Source organism: Brachyistius frenatus, unplaced genomic scaffold, assembly GCF_029030835.1.
Source record: "Brachyistius frenatus isolate BFR_SWC_R1_liver_20210118 unplaced genomic scaffold, ASM2903083v1 Contig_40, whole genome shotgun sequence".
Classification (NCBI taxonomy): domain Eukaryota; kingdom Metazoa; phylum Chordata; class Actinopteri; family Embiotocidae; genus Brachyistius; species Brachyistius frenatus.
The window spans coordinates 2863052-2884962 of record NW_027210639.1 but is presented as its reverse complement, the minus strand read 5'-3'; the positions used below and the strand labels follow the sequence as shown (position 1 = coordinate 2884962).

Genomic DNA, 21911 nt, shown 5'->3' with positions numbered 1-21911 from the left:
CCACATGGCGCTCATCATGGTGAGACCTGGGTGTGGCATCTTCGCAGAGAGCATTTCATAAAAAGATTCTGTTCTTCTGGGTTTTGTTCTCCTGCTGGTCTAGTTTTAGATGACTCCAGGGCCCAGAATGAAAAGAAAATGCCCCGGCACAACAAATGATCTGTCTATTTTTAGTAGCCTTTTTACATCTATGTAGGTGCAGTTAGTGTAAGTCTCTATGTCGTCAGTACATATGTGTCTGATTCAGTGACATTTTGCTGGTGAAGTTATTTGTGCCCCTGAGCTTGGTACCACATCGTCATCCAACCATGTTCAAAACCTACATACTCAATGTAAAGCAGTCAACCTAGTGTGTCTATGACACGTTTACCAGGTAGAACTGACTTTACAGCGACTTCATTAAAGCTTGGGCTCCTTATGGAAACCGTTTTTTGTGAAACCAAAAGCAGTAAATGTAATGTACATAAAACAATAAATAGCAAACAATCTGATGAGTAAATTCATTGAGCAAAAACGGTATCTGCTTGTTTACACCGCAAGTCATTGACATCAGCGCTAAATGCGCTGTGAACTATTTATGATGTGCCAAAACATCATCAGCGATTATGTATGATCCGCCCTTCAATTAACAGAGCTGGAGCCACATTGAACCAAATGCCAGTACGTTTCATATTAAGTGTGCAAAATGGGATGATACTGAAGACTATGCAGACTATTAGAAATGCCCTGGAGCCAACACCAATGCAGGCCACAATAATTAGGTCCCCATGACACTTCATCATCTGTTTCAAACAATATAAATATATATTAAAAAGCAAAAGTGCTATTTTGATTTGCAGATGCAATGCAGGTTTTTCCAAATAAACCCAACTGAAAATGCAACAAGTTTAAGTGGATTTTTAGGCACCTGTGACCGTCTGTATCTATTAGTCGTCGCCACACACGCCGCCCTCCTCTTCGACCAATCACAACCTTTATCAGGTCACCGCGGAGAGGAAAGAAGAGGCGATGTGTCACTCTGCTACTATTTCTAGGTACCAAAGAGCACGCGTCCCTCTTCCAATTTAAACTACCGTGTATTTCAACTATTTCTATGACTTTTTTTTTTTTACCCGATTTCTTCACCATATTTACCATTATACTGATATAAAAGCTTTAACACAGATATATTACATAAGCTGCTGCGCGAAAACCCATTTGATATGGTTGTAATGTCGGCTGTAATGCAAACAAATGAATTGCTTTGTCTTAACCCGGTGCTCAAACATCAGCAGAGTCTGCACAGCGGTACATTTAGCTTCAGGATGCTGACAGAAAACCGCAGTATCATCTGTCACCCCGGAGGATGGTTTGGAGTTTGGCTTTGATACCGGGAAAAAAAAAAAAAAAAAGTCCGAGTCCTCTCCACTGAGTGATGCCTCCTTCCTTCATTAGACGATCTTTCCTCCCGTCTACCTTCCTGTTCAGTCATAACAACAGTGATGGCGGCTGCTGCGCGCTTCTTCATCCGAGGTGCAAACTCCAAATGTCCCATCTCCGGAGTTGCCGCCGGGGCTCAGAGCTCTTTTGGGGCCGCTCGGCTAAAACTATCGCCGAGCTGCAGCTCCCGCACAAAAACACAACGAAGACACGTGGCACACTTTACCTTTCAGCCTGAGCCCGTCCGGACACAGTACGGTGAGTTGCTGGCTAACCGGCTAGCGTTAGCCGGGGCTCGTCACATCAAGGATTTGTGCAACGAAGGTTTCGTAGTTTAACCGCGAAATAGACACGAGGATTACGAGCACACTGGAGACTTTTATGGTGGAAAAAGCTGTAGACATTTTCTATCCAGCTGTTCAACTCTGGACATGTTAACCAACATCCGTCATACAGGTCTACTGAGTGGAGATGCTAGAAAAGGAGTAATCAACATGATAATATGCGTCTGATAGACTTGTTTTCAATTTAATTAACATATTAACATCATTAATTAACATATTAATCATTGAGGGGCAGCTTTAAAACTTAGTGTGTTCACTAAACGTAATTCTCATTAACTGGCTATAACATCTTACCTGTTTGACTACTACACGGTAACTACTTAACATCTGCAAACTCAGTTTGAAAACTTTACTGCCATCATTGCTAAAAGGAGAACTTCAATTAGTTGATTAGTTGATGAACAGAAAAGTAATCTGTAACTGGTTTTTTTAATTTATTTATCATCAATGAATTGTTTTCAGTCACATTTTAATGAAAGAAAGCTCAAATTAACTGATCTCACCTTTTTACATGTGAATATTTTCTGGTTCCCTTTTGTCCTCCATGATGAAAGGAATGACAATCTTTCGTTTGTGGACTGGTGGTTGGGACTAAACTAAACATTTTTGAGCTTTGGGAAACACTCGTCCACATTTTTCCTCTGTCATCATAAAAACCAAACATTTAAGACATCAAGAAAAGTACCAACAGATTAACCGATAATGAAAATAGTCATTATATGCAGCCCTATGAATAAGCTTAACTACCTTTTGTGCAACATGACATAATGCCAAGCAGCTTTATTTCCCATTGGAACAACAGCTGGGTTTCACACTGCTGGTGAGGAGCTGGGGGGATTTATTATTAGCAGCACTGCCGAGCCAGGTTATCGGCATTAACTGGAATGAAAACACTGCCTGGGGACACATTTGGCTGTACTAAGTGGCACTAAAGGACTTTTGAAGTGACCTTATCACCCAACAGAGTATCTGTGTGTTGCCCAATGCCAGGCAGTCCCAAAGAAGAAATGAGCCCATTGTTTGCAGGATGTTGGCACTCAGCCATAATACCGATCATTTTTACTGGATCCAGGAAGTCAACATAGTTATGAGTGTGTACAAGTATTATTTGTTATTTTTCTTGAACAAAGAAGTGTTTGTTTTGCAGTCAGTGAATCATCATTTACTTTGTGATCACTTTTCCGGCTATAACTAGTATTGTACTCTACTGTGGTAGAGTTGTACTTGTGTTTGACAGTGCACTGTTGGCCACTGTTAACATGCCAATGAATTGTTTTGTTGTGTCAAGCTCTTTAAAGTATTTGGTTTTTTTTTCTTAACTCTCAGGTTCTACCCAGAAGATGAACTTGTTTCAGGCTGTTACAAGTGCCTTGGACAACACTCTCGCTAGTGATCCGACAGCAGGTAGGGCCCCGAAACAGGAAGTGGAATTCATACACTTTATAAAACATCGATCCTGCTAACAATTATGACGATTTTGAGAAGATAAAATGGACTCTCCAAGCCACCAGGAAATAGAACTATACTTTCACTCTTGAGGGGATTACTACACATTTTTAAAACCTAAGTAACACAGTGAAAGTGGTGTAGAATGATAATATAATACAATTTACATGTGGGTTCAGGAAATTTAGTTTTATGGTGCATCCTCATTCTAATGAGTTTGTTCGTGTTGCCCCACGCAATGTTTCACAAATCCCTTACAGAGTTGTGAAGTGTGAGATGTCCTGCTTTCAAAAGTACAAATTGTATTCTTTTTTCCACAATGTTACGTGGCTCATAGTTTGTCCTCTTCTACAACATGTGTTGCCATTAAACCCTCTCATTTAAATCATCAGTCCAAAACATGAACAACTGAATTTGAAAATATCTGGTTCTTTGATAAATACTCTAAAGTTATCTGCGACTGCAAAGAGGCATTTTTAGTCACAACGCTTTGAATCTCAATCTCGGTCAAGTTTACAATTATTCAGAAATCGACTTGTTGCGTTCACAAATTCAGCAATGAAACAGTTTTAGTTTACTGTTCCTCTTATTTGCACCTTTAACTGGCTTTTTCTCCATGGCAACGGCTGCCAGTTCATGGGTATGGACATAGACTGCATATAACAATGATCAAAGTCTGGTCTTGACAAATGAGGCCACTGCAAAAGTGGCTTAGAAGCAATACCAACGAGGGCCAAAGCAACTTCTGGCTCCAATAGACTCCCATTCAAAAAGTCTCAGCTTCTCATGAAATACAAAGTTAATATTTTTTTCTACAAGTCATTATAGTGTCATTCACTAAATTCACTCCTTCTCATCCGTGTTCTGGTGGTCCATCGAAAAATAATTCCATAATTAATTCCAAATTAGGCTTGAAAGAGAGCTATAATTGTGGGCGTGTCTGGTTTGATTGATATACTTGCTGTGCAGCTGCATTTCTAAAACTTGACAAACTTGATGAAGGGCGAAATGCCAAACTGGAGCCTTCAAAACATGTAAAAAAACCAATGTCACCACCCCATGATTTCTTCGAAAGGTAGTTGAAATTATTAGAACTGGTGGCCATAACATAAAACTAAAGGGTTGTTACATTAGCCAGTCTAGTTGATATTGAAAAACTGAAATAGGAACACAGAATGGGGAAGAAAGCATCAGCGCCTCCCACTTCACAATGCAGAAATGTTGTTTGATCAGCTGCCACGACTGATAAGCCCAACTCACAGAGCTAAAAACAGTCTCATGTTGTCATTTACAGGATTTAATACTTTTGTCTTGTGTGCTGAATAACGTACACTCCCCCCGACTGTGTTGTCTTGTTTATCTGCAGTCATCTTCGGGGAAGATGTTGCCTTTGGTGGAGTTTTCCGATGCACAGTGGGTCTGAGAGACAAATACGGTAAGATACACTGTACTTCTTTAAATCCACCATTCAAAAGTCACTGATTGTTGAGTGCAGAAACCGTCAGCAACCGGTTCTCCAGTTTGTGACATTATTTTGCCACTAGAGGGCAGCAGAGCACCGCAAAGAATCTCACCAGTGACTGCTCTTGCAAGGTCGTTTTACAGCTCACTGTTCACCTGGAGGACCACAGGGATCCGTTTGCAGTATGTGCTCATTGTAGCAGGGCCGCCTAAACTTGATACAGTGAACTGTTAGAGAAGGTCGATGCTCTTTGCTGTGAGGTTATTTTGTAGGGCTCCATTTTAGCCTCCAGTGCTCAAATGTGACCTAAACTTGAAATGGTACATTTAAAATCCAACGGGTTGATCAGAAATGTCCCCCTTAAAGGATACAATGACTTTTATAGTCACAAAGACTGACACATAACAGCAGGAGACGCACAGGTTGAATTAATAACATTGTTAGTGGGTGTTTCTGATTTTTCTCTTTAGTTTGTCTGACAGGTAGAACTTAAAAGGACACCCAAAAATCCTGTGTTTTACACTTTTCCAATGTTTTAGTTGCTTTCTTGATTTCCATAAGAAGATATTTTTGTGGATTTAAGTACTGAAGACCATCTCAATATCGTTTCTCATCTCTTGTAAGCTTCTCTCTCTCTCTCTCTCTCTCTCTCTACCCAAAACAGGCTGTTTTGTGTCAGAGTCTTTATGACCCTCTCTTCTGATTGGCTGACTCTTTTCAAAGTAGCACAGGCAGGCCAACCACAGGTTTTCTTCAGCATGAGCATGAGTTTGTGATATCAGAAATTCAAATTCAAAAAGTCCAAATGGCACACTCGCTGTGTTTTGTATGTGCATTTCTCTGTGGACTGAACATTTTGACACTTTCACAGTATTTGTGTAGCACCCTAGATCTGCTTTTTAATCAAAAGGGAAATCTGAATTCATACAATCCTGGACCTTTAAATGCAGAGGAGCCAATTGTAATGTTTTAGTAATACCTTTGCTGTAAAACTTTGCTCTCTGTAGGCCTTTTTTACAGCTGAAATTTTTAGCTGTCATTGAAAAATAACAGATGTTACTAATAACAAACCATGGCTCTGTTCTTTTCAAGTGTCCCAGTAATCCATGACAGAGAGCCAGCATGAACAAAACCAGGACCTCGAAGCCAAGCAGACACTGTGCGCTTTTCATTAATTGTGTCAACTTGCACTACACATTTTAATCAGCCATTAAGCCCGTGACCTCTGTGCTCACACTGCGTTCAGACTTGGACGTTTCATCAAGCAGTCATGACATGAGCGCCAGCACTGATTTTTCTTCTTCGTATGGATTTTCAGTAAACCAGATGCCTTGTGGTTGCTGCCTTTCATAGGGGGACAGAACAGATTTGTCCTGTGGATGTACGAAGGTCTGCCCGTTGATTAGTCCAGTAAAATTCTGTTCAAGCAAGATGGCCACATCCTCAACAGAGAGAAAAACAGGTCTGCAGGCAAGTGTGTTGTTGCCAGAAGTCAACCTGGTTTCCATAGATTCTGTCCACACAATGCGCACTGTGCCATATTTGGTATCATTTGCTCGTGTTTTGCGAGCACATTGAGGTAACTTGCTGAATTGTGCTCTCAAGCTGCGTGAAATAAGAACTGATCTGGTAGAAAATCTACGCAATTCTAAATTAAGTTGGATGTGACTTATTTGTGGTTAAAATCAAGCCAAATCCATACAGTGTCTGCCTAGATTTAAACTGAAGGAGCTAAAAGTAATGCAGCCATAGTTCATTTGACTAATTACACCCTTTGTGGTCAAGTTTCTGAACAATTGCAGTGCAAATTTTAACCAATGTCCAAAAAAAAAATCAGCCAAAGAAAACAGAAATTAATGTGCATTTCCATCTACCATAATTTCCGGACTATTGAGCGCACCTGAATATAAGCCGCACCCACCGAATTTGAAAAAAAATAATTATTTTGAACATAAATAAGCCGCACATGTCTATAAACCGCAGGTGCCTACCGGTACATTGAAACAAATTAACTTTACACAGGCTTTAACGAAACACGGCTTGTAACAAAAATCAAAAATTAGTGGTGAACAGTAGCCTACCAAGAAAGTCATTGGTCACTATCTTCCTCCTCCTGTGCACTGAAACCACTGAAGTCACCTCCTTTGGTGTTGGAGTTGAACAGCCTCAGAACTGCTTCATCCGATGTTGGATCGTTTTCATTGTCGCTCTCGTTACTTTCATCCGGAGGCAAATTCCCCGCTGAGCTCATGCTGCCCTCTTCGACACGCAGCAGTCCAGCCTTTCCAAACCCGTTGAATCCATAAATTAGCCGCGTCATTGTTTAAGCCGCGAGGTTCAAAGCGTGGGAAAAAAGTAGCGGCTTATAGTCTGGAAAGTACGGTACTACTGTTATATAGGAATCAGCCAAGCCCACAAACAGTTGGTGGTGCTAATTCTCCCAGCAGGCGCTATCATTAAGCCACGGAAGAAGAAGAGACGACTTTATTAAAAGAACACCAATCTATTAAAAGAGCGGCAGCATCAATGTTGGGATTGAAAATGTGCCTAAAAAAAGGTGGATGAAAACACACTTTGGCCCTGTTCAGACCTGGAATAAACGTGTGTCCAGGGGGATTCGATCACCAGTGATCAGCTCAAAGTCCAGGTGTGAGCACAGCCAAGACACATTGAAGGCACATTTAGGTCCGATGTTCTCAGAGCACATTCAGACGTGGTCTGGGACGCACATGGCCACATTCTTTTAGCAGTGTGAGCGCAAATGTGTCCTGGGCCACATTGAAGGACCACCTACTCAACTGACATCTTATATTTAATATACGTATCCTATAAATCCTCTAGAAAAACGATGTCGCATGCATTTTTCATGAACTGCTCACGGTTCAGCTGAACCCCACAGAGACTAGGAGAGATGTTCTTGCTAACTGAACCGGTAAGCTTTAGAGCAGCTGTTTACTGAATAAGAACACGGGCTGTCTTCCTGACGCTTGTTTCACTAAAGTCTCCTCTCGGTTTACTTTAGTTTTCTTGCTTTTAGTTTACCTCATCTGTAATTGCTGACACACATCAGCCCCAAAGCTTAGGAACAGCCCCGCCCCCTCGCACAGTTCATTTATCCATCGCAGCGCAGAGCCCAACCCTCTATAACCTTCTGGAATGGATAAATAATCTCAGCCTGAACAGACATAATCAGGTTGAGTCTGATGGTCCAGGTTGTGAATTACAACCTCGAGTCTTCATATATTTACAAATGTGAAATATGTCCTAAATAGGCGAATTGATTGTGCATCAAAATGAGGCTCGAGTGAGCGAAATTGCCTCATTTTATTTAATGCCTGTTGCCTCAGCCACTCTCCTTGCGTTTCTGTTCATGTCTACTCAGTTGTTTATATACATGATGTACATGTTTATTTGCATATAATGTGGGATCTGATCAGCCTTCACTTAGGACTCATGTGGAGACACTTTCTAATGCCCTTTGGTAAAATATTCGATAGTTTAAAAGAAATAAATATGCAGAATTTTCTAATAATCTGGCAACAGCATCCAAGTAATAGCACAGCTCTGTGTCCTCAGATAAATCCAAGTGCTTTAAAACCTGGTTAACAGCATGGAAACTGCAACGACAGAGCGTGATTTTTTTTTTTTTTTCACGTTATAAAATAATTACATGTTGAATATAGATTGCCTTATTTAAGAGTCTTTTTCCAGTTTACTCCGTCTGCCTTTTTAATAGCGGGAAGTCTCAGATCCATCCTACAGTAGCCGGCTCTGCCTTTTGTTTTCATTGACGTCAGAAGTGTTGACCTTTGGAAAAGGATCATTATTTTCCATCTCATCCTTGTGTACAGTGACGAGCGCAAAGCTGTTTTTATCCCTCGCACGACTGAAAGGGATGGTGCACACCTCTGCCACCCGCAGCCATTACACAGAACAAGAGGTTAATGCAGGGCAGACACTATATGAATGGCTTTTTACGAGACGGATGCGTTCACCTCGCTGATCCAGCTCTCCCGCCGCCAGCTGCTTCTGAGTGCTGTTTCCGTGAAAACAACGGCACACATTGACTCTGTGCTCTGACTCGCTCTCCCTCTCTATGATGTGTTTGTCCTTTTTCACTGAAAGCAGTGATGCTGTCAGACGGACGACTATAACACGTTGTCTATTTAAAATGGTTGTCAAGACTCGTGTGAGGCACAAACAGCAACACGACCGGTTGTATTGTTTGATCATTAGCTGACTTCCTGCTGATTGCTTTGATGACACATAAGCACGCACGCACGCACGCACGCACGCACGCACGCACGCACACACACACACACACACACACACACACACACACACACACACACACACACACACACACACATTTGATTTGCTGTCACTTTCACATGAAGCTGCATGTTTGAGGCTGGCTTCAGTCTGAGCAGCAAGGCACTACATTTTGATCACTTAATTTGTTATTCCTCAAAGGGTTTGTGGGTCTGGTTGCTAATTGAACTTTGAGTGCAGAGGGCACATAAGGGCAGAGTTTTCACCGCCGAGAAGCACACTTCCCAGCACAACCGAAAAAGACCGGCTTGGCAAATACACAAAGATGAGAGCAAAAATAACATTCTCAGCCCAAATTTAGTGTCCCACACTTGCGGCTCATTTTCAGATTATAGGGTGGAGAGTGGAAAATAGATTTTCTTTCTTCTGTTTTTACTCGGTGAAGGTTGTATGTGCATCGCAGGCTTGGTTGGCTACAGCTGAGGAGGAGTCATCAACTTGTCACTCCAGTTGTTTTTAGGACTGCATGGCATCGTGACACGGAGTATTCTTTGGAATCTCATCGGTCAACTGTGAGAAGTTTCAGCAGAGCCCCACTATTTCACACGATTGTGGTCATTCATCCCCAATGAGTAATTCCTGTATGTTCAGGGGGCTGCTGAGCAGTCTCATCCTGAATGGTGGCTACCACACCTTAAAGCTTTCTGAGAACTTCTGTTGTGACCTTTCTCACCCACTGGTTGCATCTATTCACTATGTCATCATTGTTTTCTCTGCTTTCCTTTCTGCCCAGGTAAGGACAGAGTCTTCAACACTCCTCTTTGTGAGCAGGGGATTGTGGGATTTGGCATCGGTGCAGCGGTTGCTGGTGCCAAAGCCATTGCTGAGATCCAGTTTGCGGACTACATCTATCCTGCATTTGACCAGGTACGGCACACTCCCTCTTCCAGTGGCATACTAGTGCAAACTAACCCAGTGGTAGCACAAAGCAAGAGCTATGAAGGATGATCGAAAAGTTCAAAGACTGTTTCTGACCAAAGTGCCATCATGCCACAGTTCAGGTCGTTTGCACCAAATGACACCTCAGAACCACACAAATATCAACGAGTGTCAGCACACCTAGCATTAACATCCATCAGTGGTCAGTGAGATGTGATCTGCTCAGGCCACATTCAGAGGTGGCGAGGGACGCATATGGCCACATTAATGCGTCCAGGGCCACATAGGAAGACCGCCTACTCAGCTGACGTCCTCTGAATAGGCAATGAAGATAAATGCAACTCTCAGTGCCACAATCATGTGTTTGTATCTGACCCGGTGCTTCCACCTCTGCTTGTGGTCAGCAGTTTGAGGCCACATTAGCCACTAGTAGCACAGCCACACTGTCAATGATTGAGCTGCATTTGGGGTATATAGATGCCAGATTAAAAACAACTATATCTCTGGTTCTGCTGCTTTTTGTAAGCTCACCATTGTGAGTTTCAATTGTAGGAGTACACTTTTACGAATTTATGGAAAACTAAGACATGTGTGTCTATACCATTAGTCTACAGATAGATATAAAAAAAAGGTTGTGAAAGGTTTAATGAAACCCGTTAATGGAATAATTTTGTGTTTGGCAGCTACAATCTGAAAGCACAACGCTACCTGCTGTTATACTTGCCTTTGGTATCAGCACATGCTGTTCTGCTGTTGCAGGACTCTGGACTGTGTACAAGCAGGAGTGCAGACCACCAATAACATGCACGGAGTAATCACTGAACCTGAACATCCAAGACAACAAAGTCACAGATCGGTGTTACAGTAGAGGACGTGATCGTGCAATCTACCTTTGGTTTGCATCCATGGAGACTCTTTTAGTATATATGTGATATTCCTCTCTGTATATGCAGTTTAGTTTGTATAGAAGTGAGGAGGCTTCCTAGCAGTGCATCCAAAACTCAGAGACAGAAACAAAACAGAAGGACAGGAAAATGCTCTCTGCCTTGTTTTCACACTGATGCAGCATATTCCTCGTAAGCAGACCTTGAACATCTGTTGTTTCATTTTCCACAAAGCAGCCAAGGAAAATGAGTTGAACAACAGCAGCCCTCTCTACAACCTCTTGCTTTGCACCTTTCCTGAGGAAGATTAATGTGACATTAACATGCTGAGCAGGCCAGTGGGCAGTGCTGCTGTTTAACCATGCGTACATGTTGACACGAGTGTCACTGTGTACTCTCGCCCTCCACAAAATGAATGAGAGTCCCCACTGCTACGTCAAGGCAACACAAAACCGAATATGTGACAATAGGTCTTGTTTTCCACGAGCCTCCTGTTGCGATGCAGAGAAACAATCGATTTAATCTGTTGTCGGCCCTTGCCTGGGCTTCCTCTCGCCTCCTGTGCTCTCACTTAAAATGATGCAGTCCAAACTGACCTTAGAGAGGCATAAAGCTCAGATTAACAGCCCACCTGGGTGTCAGGGGGGAAGATTTGGGACACCTTGTTGGAGGAAGCTCAGTGTCAGAAACTGTAGAAGTAAGTAAAAGAAACTGGAGACACTTGAGGTGATGGTGCTCGTTAAAAGTAAAGTAGCTTTTTAATATTTTGACGGGGAATAGCAGAGAGAACGATTCTGCACATGAAGCCAGTGGTGTGGTCTAAAGTCACAAAAAAACACAGAAAGTGCTCTGTTTCTCAGGATGTGTTTGTTCAGTGATGTTTTCTTTATCCTTTCTTTACACTATAACTTCCTGTTTCTGCTGCCACAGCATCACAGGAAAGTCTCCTCTAATAATCTGCTGTCAACATAACCTGAATCGTCTCGGTCCCTTTGCAGATAGTCAATGAAGCAGCCAAGTACCGTTACCGTTCTGGCAACTTGTTTGACTGCGGGAACCTGACCATCCGGGCCCCGTGGGGGTGTGTCGGCCACGGATCTCTTTACCACTCTCAAAGCCCTGAAGCCTTCTTCGCCCACTGCCCCGGTATCAAGGTCAGCCTCACAGTTCATTACACTGAGTTGTTGTTTTTTTCCCCTCATCTTTGTTCAATGTTAAATGTCATCTCTTGACCATTTTTTCTTTTTAAATTAGGGTGATTAAATCTGTGCCGTTATGTTGATGTAAAGGCAACCATAATAGTGTGAGTCATTTTTGGTTCTTACTGTCGTGTCTATTTTGGCAGCAAACATCTACAGCATGTGTGTTTCCTCATGGGAAACATTTGTCCTTTAAAATAAAAGCAGCAGAAATTCTGTAGATTTTAAAATACAACTTGGACTTTTTTTCCCCTTCAATATTTTTTATCCAACTTTGAGTATTAACATTTGTTTTTTCCCTCAACTTTTGTTTGTTTGTTTCATTCACACATCTGTGACCCATTTAAAATGGCCACTTTTGGGTCCAGACCCACCAGTTGAGGACCTCTGATCAAAAATTATACCATAGTTAGAGACATATACGTTTTAGTCGGTAAGGATGAGAGTGCCACGAGAAGCAGGGAGATGGTGGAGAGTTAACAAGGGAGTCTGTGAGGGAAACCAAGGATTTACTTGGATCTAAACTTTCTTCTCGTACAGAGGAGTGAAGTTATTCTGAAGAAATTGGACTCTTGTTCAGTATGAACACAGCTAATATTTCTGGTTCACAGGATTGTTTCTGTCCCACAAACATCTTGTGTACATCATCAAAACAAAGGCTTCTTTGGCTTTTGCGGAGATGTTAATTCCTTTTGAGCTTTATTTTTCTCAGGCAGATAGGGAGACATTTTTCACGACAACTTCCATCCCCTTCAAACTTTACATCCTGCCAGGTAAAAATGTGCTGAATTCAATGTTCCCCCTGTTGCAAATGCACCCTGAGACTTTGTCCACACGAAGCCATTGCAATGATTTAATACAGGTTTTTTTTTTTTTCTGTGAATGACTTTATTCATTATTTTCATTATTCTGTGGTTGTCATATCTTCTGTCATAAACCAACATAAATACAGTTTAATGTGAGCAGCTGAGCTGTATTATCAGTCCTAAAAATCACAGAGGAAGTTTTGAGTCTGTCCAATTAAAGCTTATTAAATTTGTAAAAGCATCTATTTCCTTTCAGCCCTATGTTCAGACTAAAACTTTATTTTCCTCCTCCTAAACATAACTTTGATAGAGTGTATACATCTTAAAGCACAGAGGTGGTGTTTCTGTGTGCGCAGTGTAAAATGATGAGATACAGGAAGTTAGTCCACTGATGGCTGCAGGCAGTAAAGTCTGTCACCTTGAACTTCACAAGGCATTCCTCATTTTAAATGTCATTAAAGTCGAATAAGCAGCATTTGGATGTACGCTCCTACACTGGAGGCATGACAGGCTGTCACTCACTGTAAATGTATTTTGGAAATAAACATCCAGCTGCCACACAATAAAATCACGGAGGTGCAACCTGGAGAACCTGAGAGGTTCACCTTTTCGTTCTCTGCCAATAAATCAGATTAGTTAAGACCCAATCAGAAAAGAGAAGCACAGTTGCAACAAAATGGAGGAAAGGCTGATCATTGAGGTCAGTGTCTAAATATAGGGAGTTGAAGTAAAGAGAAAATTACGAACAAAATTTAGAAAGAGATCCAGGCACCAGTGGAGTGGCAACGGTACATAATAACTGTTGAATCATATAAATGATGATTATTATTATTATAATATAAGTTGTATTAATTTCATGCTCAAAGTGGCAACCTACCATGACATCACCCATTGGTTTGTGAACTGCCATTTCAAAGCCCCAAGTCATTCATGACCATTTTTGGAGGAGCTGGGGAATAGAGAGGGGTGGAGCTAACTGAAAGCATGATGATACTATGCCCCGCCCACATATACAGCAAATCTGACTGTAGCCCAGGCCCGCCTCCAAACATAGCACTCTTTGAGGCCTAATAGCTAATTAATAAGTGAATTATGTTTTTAGAAAGACCACAAGGACTCAAGAAAGTTGATGCTTTTTCAATGGCTGTCAATTGGAACCAGATGTTTTTTGAGCTGGCCTCTAGTGATCGTCAGTAGTATTACACTTTAAGGCCCTTCCTCATTGGCTTCTGTTTTCAGATCCAGAGACTACGTCCATTTTATATACAATCAGTGCGCTCTGGGAGATTCTGTATGTAGCAGCCTCAGGATTAAAATAATGGATCTTCTCATACTATACGTTCATACAGTTGAGATACTGTATGAGCTACAGTTCACTATGTTCTGAACATTAATTGTGTCACTAAAATGGAATTAACAGCATGTGCTCAAAGTAAACAAGATCATGTTCAAATGTTTTTTGATGGTTTTCACTGAGCATACGTATAGACATCATCATGAAGGTTTCTCATATGCCTCAGACTGAGAGGGACTGTATAGTTTACAGCTGCAGTTCATCCACTGTGAGTAACCACCGCTGAGAGCAATAAACATGTTGTCTATCTGCAAAGGTCACACTGATAAATGCTAATCTCTGTACATACTATCAGCACTGTTCGCTCCATCTGAGGGTCTGACTCCCAAACACACGGGCTGGCAGGCTTGATGCAGCTCTGGATCAGTGTTTTTATGACACACAGATATTTCACCAAAATGTCAGTTTTCTGTCTTCATTTGTGTCACTTTGATCTCTCACTCACTCGGTGACAGACACTCACTTTATAGCTTCAGCCCTATTGTTGCGGTCCAGCCAAAAATATTGTATTTATGTTATTTACCTAATTTATGAGCACCAGTGTCTTTCCAGCTCAGTGTGAGAGTCTCAGCTGCGTTTTGCAGGTGTGTTGAAGTTTCTGTCCTCGGATCTCTGTGTGTCTCACTCGTGGCAGAGCTAAACCTCACACGGTGTGGAGCAGACACAACTGAAGAAGAGCGAGGGGAGACGGTCCATTGTCCCTGTCTCAGGCAGATTAAAAAATGAATAAATAAAAAATGCTGAAATGACTTGCCAAATATTCCTGGGCGGCCCGTCCAAGTAAATAATATGTGTGAGAAACAACGCTTTAAGATTAAGAAGTTAATTCGTTGTTACTTTTGCAGGTTTTATCTCCGTTGATTAGTTCTGTATAAGTCATACCAGTAGTTTGGGTGGACTGGGAATCTACTTCAAACCATGTTGGCCTACTTGATGATGTTCCTTACTTACTTCCAATCAGCATTTCATGCTTTAACATTTCAAATCTTAATCCTTTCGTAATCAATAACAAGTTCAGAAGTCTTGACTACGTTGTTTGGATGTCGTGTGTTGCTCAGGTTGTGATCCCTCGTAGTCCAGTGCAGGCCAAAGGGCTCCTCCTCTCCTGCATCGCTGACCAGAACCCCTGCATCTTCTTCGAGCCCAAGATCCTGTACAGAGCAGCAGGTAAGCCGCTTTGAGTATAAACCTGAAGTAAACATGTAACTGAGCTGGCCCTCCGTCTGTTTGCCCGGGGGTTTTACGGAAAGCAAATGTTCTCCCTTTTTCGAGGTGTTAGGCAAGACAAACAAACAACAGGCCTGGCTGCAAACGATGTGAGTGAGATCAGCGGGAGCACAAATGTGAAGCAGACCGTCTAAATGGGCTGTGAAGTGTTGACAGTGCCGAGCTGAATCCTCCCCTCCATATCCATGTCCAGTAGTATGGAAAAACCGAAGGCCAGCATGGCTCTGGGCAGGCTGCCGTGCTAAAAGGTGTCCAGCATTATTGTAATGAACTCCTTAATTGTTGGCAGCTGTTGCAAAACAGTGCTGCCTATGATAATAATTTGATTTAAGACAGATTTGGAGGCTTGAAGATTATGTTTGAGCTCATTATAGTACTGAAAGACACGACCTGAACAGAAGACACGACCTGAACAGACTGGTACGACCATCCTCGAAGAAAAGTAAAAAAAAAAAGAAGTTTTATTTCCTGCTTTGATGAAAGCCAGACGAGGTTGTGAAATGTATCTACAAACCACGTCTCTTCTATGGAGCAGTTTATACTCGCCTGACAGCGGTCAGTTGAAACTGGATAATGTTTGCAACTATCCAACCCTCCATTCTTTTAAAAGTTGGAGGGGAGGATGTAAAAGGAGAGTTGTGAGCTTCGAGCTGTGATTAAAAGTCATGATTAAAAATGACAATGCTTGTCAAAATTCATCATGCTTCTATAACTCACAACTCGCAGGGATCAAAGTTCTTTGTCGCTACGTTGGGGTGCGTTAATAAGGAAGTCTGTGGTGCATGATGGGACTCGGGTGGCACATAAAAAACTGGCAGGAGGGAAATTAAATTCAGCGGAGTAAGTGAAAGGCAGAAGAAAAGTAAAAGAAAAAGCACAGAAAAAAATACTTGTTCAGAGTTGTGTTTAATAAAAGAAGACGAGATTGAACTTGAACCAATCAGATTCATGGAGCTGCTGCATATATGCTAAACACAAGCGTGTTCCCTTTCTGTTGTCTAAAGTTGAAGTCCTTTATGAGGCACCATTAGATTTTTTTTGTGTGTGTTCTTCTGTATCTATCTTCTGCACTAATCATTTATATAGAAAAAAAAATGTATGAGAATCATGTTCTTATTCTAAAAAGCAAAACAATTGGGATTCTTATTTTATCCACAATCGTGCAGCCTCACTAATGGGTGAACGGATACGTGTTCTGGGCCACAAAACCACCAATGTCTAATGCACTGTTTATCTTTGTATTAACACACAGATATGACTTAAAAAACTGTTTGATTTCCCATTTCAATCACCTGTTTCCTGTCACGTAGCTATATACACTTGATATGTCAATACTCCACCCTGTGTTCAATATCAGATCTGCATTGTCTGCATTTTATATATGGACAAAAGAAAACGGACAAAAAAAAATTGTTTACAGTTCCAAAGCTTCTCTCACGCTGCCTTGGACAAAACTGATTTAACCTGTTCAATTTTTAGCTGGAGTGTTGGCCTCAGTCAGACTTTGAAAACTGGATCCTTCATAGAGTCTGTTATGATTGTTACAAAACACAAAGTGCAGACATAAAATAAACTGTAGAACAAAACATAAAGGCAGACACTTGATGCAAGCTTACTTTTATCATTATGGATGTCTTTAATACTTCACAGCTGTGGCTTTATAATCTAATAGTCAGCGCTGTTTAGGATTCAGTGGCTGTGAAAGAATTGATAATGTAATCCAAGCATCATGTTTCAGATTGATGTGGCTCCACCGGCAGCCGAGAGCAGGTGTCTAGGTTCCTTGCAGGGCTTCTTCTTTTTTTTTTGCATTCTTTCTCAGTCAGGTTTATTGACTTCTTGGAGAGCGATGAGATAGTAAATCTGTAATATATTATATTGCTCAGTGTGTTACTTCTTGTGTGATTTTAAAGTCTAAATCAATGACGAGGCCAGTCTGGAAGAGGAGGTACTTTTTATGCGGATGTCCCCTCTGTTGAAAGTAAATGTATTTAAATTCAGCAAGACATTCCTCAGTACTGTTGTCTTGGCTGAGAAAGCTTAGTTTTCCTGCTTGTTGCTGTGCCAGCAGGGCCTGCATGTACCAGAATGCATTGCGCGTAAGCTTCTGACACCGAACCCGCACACCATGTAACACTTTCTCAACCAAAAGACGATAAGCAGCCAGATGATATTGTTTGAAGAGTGTTTATTCATCAGAAAGTGACTCGTAGTGATATCATATACTGCAGTTAGATGACAAAAAAGCTCTGTGGTCTTCTGACCTCTCAGCCCTGCTGGTTTCAGGTGTCTTTATCATTTTATCATCAGTGTCCAGAAGGACACTGTATTTGTGAGGAGAAAACCTTCATGTATCGTATTGTAGCGCGCATCCAACAGAAACTGCCCATGTTGAAATTCATTGCAGTAAAATGATTCAGTGTCTGTTGACATGAGAAGAACCACGAGCAGCAGCTCAGTTTCTGGATGGGCCCCGCCGGCTGTATCCTCTTCCACAGCTAAAGCGCTTTCTGCTTCTCTCTGCTGCATTTCTTCTGTCGTATAGTCTGTATATTGTTCAGGGTTTTTTGGCTACCCAGAAAGTTCAATTAGAGTGTAGTTCATCTGTCCACCAACTACATCACTGCGCACGTCAAATGACAGTTGTTACTGGAACAATAACAGATTGTTTTTAAACTGCTTCCCACGGACACAATAAGGTTAAAAATCTGTGAATTGGTCCTTTAATGACCAGCTGAATTTTTCAAGTTTATATAGATAGATAGTTACTTTATTAATCCCGCAAGGGGACATATTTTTTTTTCGCTACAGCACCATTTATAGATACAGGTAAAGCAATACACATAACAGAGTAAAAAATATGAAATATAAAAATGCACAATCTATACAGTATATTTTTTTATTGTATATATTGTGCATTTTTATATTTAATATTATAATAATATTAAATTAAACTAACTATAAAATAGTGCAAATATTTAAACAAACAACAGTGCAACAGTGTTATAGTTGTTAGCTTGATTTGGCCAGAGGTGAGCTATTGTATAGTCTTATTGCATTGGGCAGGAATGATCTCCTGTATCAGGAATGATCTCCTGTATCGGTCCTTGTGACAGCGGAGCTGGATGAGTCTGTTGAGCGTCCTCCTCTCCACCACCTTTTCCAGACTGTCAAATTTGCAGCCAGTGATGGAGCCGGCCTTCTTCACCAGTTTGTTAAGTCTGTTGGTGTCTCCGGCTCCAATGCTGCTCCCCCAGCAGACCACAGCGAAGTACAATGCACTGGCCACAACAGACTGGTAGAACATCTCCAACATCTCGCTGCACACATTAAAGGATCGAAGTTTCCTCAAGAAAAAGAGTCGACTCATCCCGTTCTTGTAGAAAGCGTTGATGTTGGTCTTCCAGTTCAGTCTGTTGTCGATGGAGACAGCCAGGAACTTGTACTCCTCAACCATGTCCACCTCCTCTCCCAGAACTCTCAGCGGTTGTGGAGCCGTCGTCTTCCTCCTGAAGTCGACCACCATCTGCTCTCTGGTCTTGGCCACGTTCAGAAGCAGCTAATTTCTGCCCGCCCACTCCACAAAGTCCTCCATTAATGCCCTGTACTCCTCCTGCCGTCCATCCCTTATACACCCAACCACTGCAGAGACATTGGAGAACTTCAGCAGCTGGCATGACCCCGAGTTATACTGGAAGTCAGTGGTGTATAAGGTGAACAGTATTTAAGTAAATGCATCACTTTTTAATTCCACCTTTAATAACGAATTGTCCCACCTTTGTTTACACCGTTATCAGACATGGAACACACAACATTGCTGGCTTGGTTAAACTGCTGTTGAAGTGGTGGCTGAGTGTCATTCAGACATGGTTGACTTTTACATTCATCTTCCTTCTGGCTTTATTCAGCCACATAGAATATATGAAACCTTTACGGCTCCATTAAGCTGCCTGGTTGTGTTGTGGTTGTGTTGACTTTGGCCTAACAGAAAGAAAGCGCAAATCTTTTGTCATTTTTGTGACATGTTTTTGCTTGTGTTGTGTTTCTATGTCCATCAATTAGAAACCTGATGCTTCTGAATGTTGTCTGGGATTAGGTCAAAGTGTTTCCTTGGTTTCTGCTGCTGTCATGATCTATAGGCACATTACATGTATGTCTGTCAGCATAACTGGTTCCATTCAGACATGTACCGTGTTCATAGTGCTATAAACATGTAACCAGGTCCCATGTAGTGACATTGCTCTTGTGACTTGTACAAAAAAGCGACCAGGCTGCGTATTCAGACGTGAGACTGACACATTTAATTGCCGTCTGAAAAGAGCTTTTGACGAATCACTTATCTGCTTCACTCTGAGGGTTCGTGGTGGCGTGTCGAGGTTATTTTGATATCCTGAAGGAGCAGAGCGAAGCAGCTCTCGCGCCAGATGCCTCTAATGATCTCTGCCTGGATTATGAAGTCATGTTTTTAATTGCGGCGGCCTCCCCCTTTTCTTGTGCACAAACCACACATTTGTCCCACCGAGGCAGTACTGGTTTTTGGGGCCTGAGATTCCACTTATTAAACCATAACCCAGCTTTCTTAATTCAATTTTAACCTTCTGAAAAATGCTATTATTCCACTCAATTGGCCAATTTTCTGTCTCGTCTTGAAGCCCAAACCAGGAGTTAGAGTACGTATGATTCACCAGAACACTCTGTGTTGTTTTAGCACAGTGAGTCGTCGGGATGGGCAATTTTCCTTTCCTTTACGGCTTCTCGGAGGCTCGAAAGGATCATGGAAGCCATTCAAGGTTTCCAGAAAGGTCTCAAACCCAGCGTCTCCCCAGAGTATAATTACTCTGCCTAATTGTAATTTTTGACTTCATGAGTTGCCTTGTAGGAATGCTTTTAGTCCTTCAGTTCCTCCAAAATCCACTCACACTTTAAGACCCTGTGCTGTGCAGACTGTCCAGCCAAAGCCATGATGGTGAGTGGGATTCAAAGACAGTCAAATAATATATTCAGAGATTATATGTTGTGTCTGTGCCGTATAAATATTGCTAATAAGATGCTTGTTTGAAAGTGATGGCAGTTTGAGTTTACGATACGTTTTTTTCATTCTAATAATTTCCATGCTTCTGGTTTCCAAGACATTAAAAATTATTATTCAAACCATATAGTTCTGTGCACTTGGTCTTGGATTGCAGTTCAAAGCGAGGCTCCCCGTTTTCGGGCCGATATTCCGTTTATGTGGCCCCTTTTCTGATTGATACCCCGTCCCCGTGTTTTGTTGTTAAGATGAATCAGTTGTTGGTCCGGAGCTGGCAAACGGTCCGATTAGATCATACAGTAGATTATGCTGATAAAAGCACACTGCCTCTGGTGAGAGATGAGGTTCTGGAAAAAGCATGCGATATGGGCTAGCTAAAATGTCCTGAAGTAGGAATTAGTGTTTTTTGATGGTCTGTTATTTCACCAATTTGTCATCTAGCCTATTATTTCGAGCTCCGGTCAGTTTGGGAGCAGAATATTTTACATGGAAACCGCAGGGAACATGGTGAAATGATGAATGAGTGCATTTAAGATCGACCTTCATTTATTTTGCATGTAATGTGTTTGAATGTGTGTGTGTGTGTGTGTGTGTGTGTGTTTCTTCAGTGGAGCAGGTTCCCGTGGAGTCGTACACCATCCCGCTCTCGCAGGCCGAGGTCTTACAGGAAGGAAGTGATGTCACTCTGGTTGCCTGGGGGACGCAGGTAGGCAATTTCACTCATCATTGTCCGACTCTCAGCGGGTGACCTAAGCAGTTTTAACCCGTCATCTATCTTTGGCTCATTTTCCATGGCCACAGGAAGAAAGGAGCCGAGTCTCATCTCTGTTAAATGATTTTTAAAGCCACGGAGGGTAGCGGTGGATTAACTTTAAGTCTATCACAAGTCCCCTTCGTCCCAGCAAGGTCTCTCAGCCAGCAGTCTGAGCCTGTATCTGCCTAGAAATCTCCACAACATCAAGGCTCTCCATGTGTTAAAGCTACACGCCCGCTGCACACTTTCCATTGTTGCCTCTCTTTTCATCCAAGAGATTTTATTTTCTGCAGCTGGGTATAAGGTGCCTGTAACTCACCGGGAGTCATCCCCGACTTCGATTGTACCGAGCCACTTTAACAGGCTTATCCAGGGTGCAATGTACCTGCAGCATGGCAGGGGGGGCGGAGGGCGTTGTGGGTAAAACGTCTCCATCAAAGCCAGTATTAAAACTGAAGGGTGGTACACAGGAGAAAAAGGATCTGATAAAGTATTGGAAAGCGGGATGCTCTTTTTTTGAAATGTCATCCTTTTTCCCCACCTCATTACTCCCATAGTCTGTCAGACGAGTGCAAATCAGAACAAAGAAAACAACTTGCACTGAGAGGAGTAAAAAAGGAGCAGTGCTCAATTTTCACAGCAAGTTGTGCAAGTCCTCCTCCTCCTAAATGTTTTCTTCCTCCGAAAGATCAACTGAATCCTCTACAAATAATGTAATAGAAGCATCATTTAACAATAAATACCACAAATATTATGTGCTTTAAACCAGGACCTGT

General features: G+C 41.9%; 1 protein-coding gene across 1 annotated transcript in view; it reads left to right on the top strand.

Annotated features, from left to right (window-relative positions):
* The first annotated feature begins 1461 nt into the window (after positions 1-1461).
* bckdhb (branched chain keto acid dehydrogenase E1 subunit beta) overlaps positions 1462-21911 on the top strand; it is a 61905-nt gene continuing 41455 nt past the window's right edge. The window contains exons 1-7 of the mRNA XM_069702179.1: positions 1462-1677; positions 3090-3167; positions 4576-4644; positions 9737-9870; positions 11765-11920; positions 15184-15292; positions 20990-21087. Coding sequence (XP_069558280.1) covers positions 1482-1677; positions 3090-3167; positions 4576-4644; positions 9737-9870; positions 11765-11920; positions 15184-15292; positions 20990-21087 — 840 coding nt within the window. The 5' untranslated portion in view covers positions 1462-1481. The remainder of the gene's footprint in view (positions 1678-3089; positions 3168-4575; positions 4645-9736; positions 9871-11764; positions 11921-15183; positions 15293-20989; positions 21088-21911) is intronic.